Here is a 2188-nt window from a genome sequence, read left to right on the forward strand (position 1 = left end):
TATCGCTGTGAGAAACCAGGTCACCGTGCCATGCTATCGCTGTGGGAAACCAGGTCACGGTGCCATGCTATCGCTGTGGGAAACCAGGTCACCAAACCATGCTATCACTGTGGGAAACCAGGTCACCGTGCCATGCTATCGCTGTGAGAAACCAGGTCACCATGCCATGCTATCGCTGTGAGAAACCAGGTCACGGTGCCATGCTATCGCTGTGAGAAACCAGGTCACCGGTGCCATGCTATCGCTGTGGAAACCAGGTCACGGTGCCATGCTATCGCTGTGGAAACCAGGTCACCGTGCATGCTACCGCTGTGGAAACCAGGTCACCAAGCCATGCTATCGCTGTGAGAAACCAGGTCACCGTGCCATGCTATCGCTGTGGGAAACCAGGTCACCGAGCCATGCTATCGCTGTGGGAAACCAGGTCACCGTGCCATGCTATCGCTGTGGGAAACCAGGTCACCGGAGCCATGCTATCGCTGTGGGAAACCAGGTCACCGTGCCATGCTATCGCTGTGAAAAACCAGGTCACCGAGCCATGCTATCGCTGTGGGAAACCAGGTCACCGTGCCATGCTATCACTGTGGGAAACCAGGTCACCGTGCCATGCTATCGCTGTGGGAAATCAGGTCACGGTGCCATGCTATCGATGTGGGAAACCAGGTCACCAAGCCATGCTATCGCTGTGGGAAACCAGGTCACCGTGCCATGCTATCGCTGTGAGAAACCAGGTCACGGTGCCATGCTAATCGCTGTGAGAAACCAGGTCACCATGCCATGCTATCGCTGTGAGAACCCAGGTCACGGTGCCATGCTATCGCTGTGAGAAACCAGGTCACCATGCCATGCTATCGCTGTGGGAAACCAGGTCACCGTGCCATGCATCACTGTGGGAAACCAGGTCACCGTGCCATGCTATCGCTGTGAGAAACCAGGTCACGGTGCATGCTATCGCTGTGAGAAACCAGGTCACCATGCCATGCTATCGCTGTGGGACCCAGGTCACTGAAGCAGAGGAGTGTTGGTGCAAAGACTTAGATTGCAAAGTTGTGGTGAAAAAGGGTCACATCGAATGTGCATGTGAACAAAAGAAGAAAAAAAAGACAAACAAAAGTACTTTGAAGGAAAAAAAGACTTCAGGAAGTACAAAAAAATAAAGTACATCAAATGGAGCCCACAGAGGATGAACAATTAAAAAAATATATATACAGTATATCTCTTTACATGTTTCTATTCATTTTAGACAATGGACACATACTGGGTGACACTGCTGCTGAATGAAGAAGCAGTACCAATGCAAGTGGACACTGAAGCAGCCGTATCTACGCTGTCTGTGGTTGTTTACACAGAGAAACTACATCACAGCACAGCCAGCGAAGAAGACGCTGAAAACCTACTCTGGTGAGACTGAGAGGAAACGGCAGTGCTACGGTGGAGCGTAACCAACAGAAGGTAAAAGCTACCGCTCTTACGTCGTGAAAGGCAACCATCCAGCATTGCTAGGACGCACATGGCTGGAAAAGATCACAACTAAACTGGCGGAAATTCACATGGTTGCAAAAGAGGACACAAAACTACCAGGGATATTGAGGAAACACACGGATGTGTTCATAGGAGAACTTGGCAGTGTGAAAGGACATAACAGATAAACTGACCGTGAATCCAAAATGCTTCCGACGCGTGACCTGTCCCATAGTCATAAAACCAAAAGTTGAATGTGAGCTAAACAGACTAGTGGAGAGTGTTGAATCCAGCGAATGAGCTGCACCCGTTGTCCCAGGCATAAAAAAGAAAAAAGTTGGATCAGTCAGACTGTGGCGATTTCAGTCACCGTTAACCAGTCTTGACAGTAAAAAAAAAAATCCACTATCCTTTATTTACCAGGTAAGGCTAGTTGAGAACAAGTTCTCATTTTAAACTGCGACCTGGCAAGATAAAGCAAAGCAGTCGACAAAACAACAACACAGAGTTACACATGGAATAAACAAACACAGTCAATAACACAGTAGAACAAAAGTCTATATACAGTGTGTGCAGATGAGGTAAGGGAGGTAAGGCAATAAATAGGCCATGGTGGCAAAGTAATTACAATATAACAATTGACAAGCTCTTTTTTTTGGTTTAGCTGGAGAACAGCAATTCAGTAAGAGAGACTTTATGTCAGGCCTATCTACAGATGCATGTGGAC

At 48.1% G+C, this 2188-nt stretch overlaps 1 protein-coding gene across 1 annotated transcript; it reads left to right on the top strand.

Annotated features, from left to right (window-relative positions):
* The first annotated feature begins 235 nt into the window (after positions 1–235).
* LOC112073769 (uncharacterized) lies at positions 236–826 on the top strand. Its single transcript, XM_024140999.1, has one exon. It carries the CDS (start codon positions 236–238, stop codon positions 824–826), a length of 591 nt encoding a protein of 196 aa, XP_023996767.1.
* The last annotated feature ends 1362 nt before the right edge of the window (positions 827–2188 follow it).

Source organism: Salvelinus sp. IW2-2015, unplaced genomic scaffold (assembly GCF_002910315.2).
Source record: "Salvelinus sp. IW2-2015 unplaced genomic scaffold, ASM291031v2 Un_scaffold2357, whole genome shotgun sequence".
In the NCBI taxonomy this organism is placed as follows: domain Eukaryota; kingdom Metazoa; phylum Chordata; class Actinopteri; order Salmoniformes; family Salmonidae; genus Salvelinus; species Salvelinus sp. IW2-2015.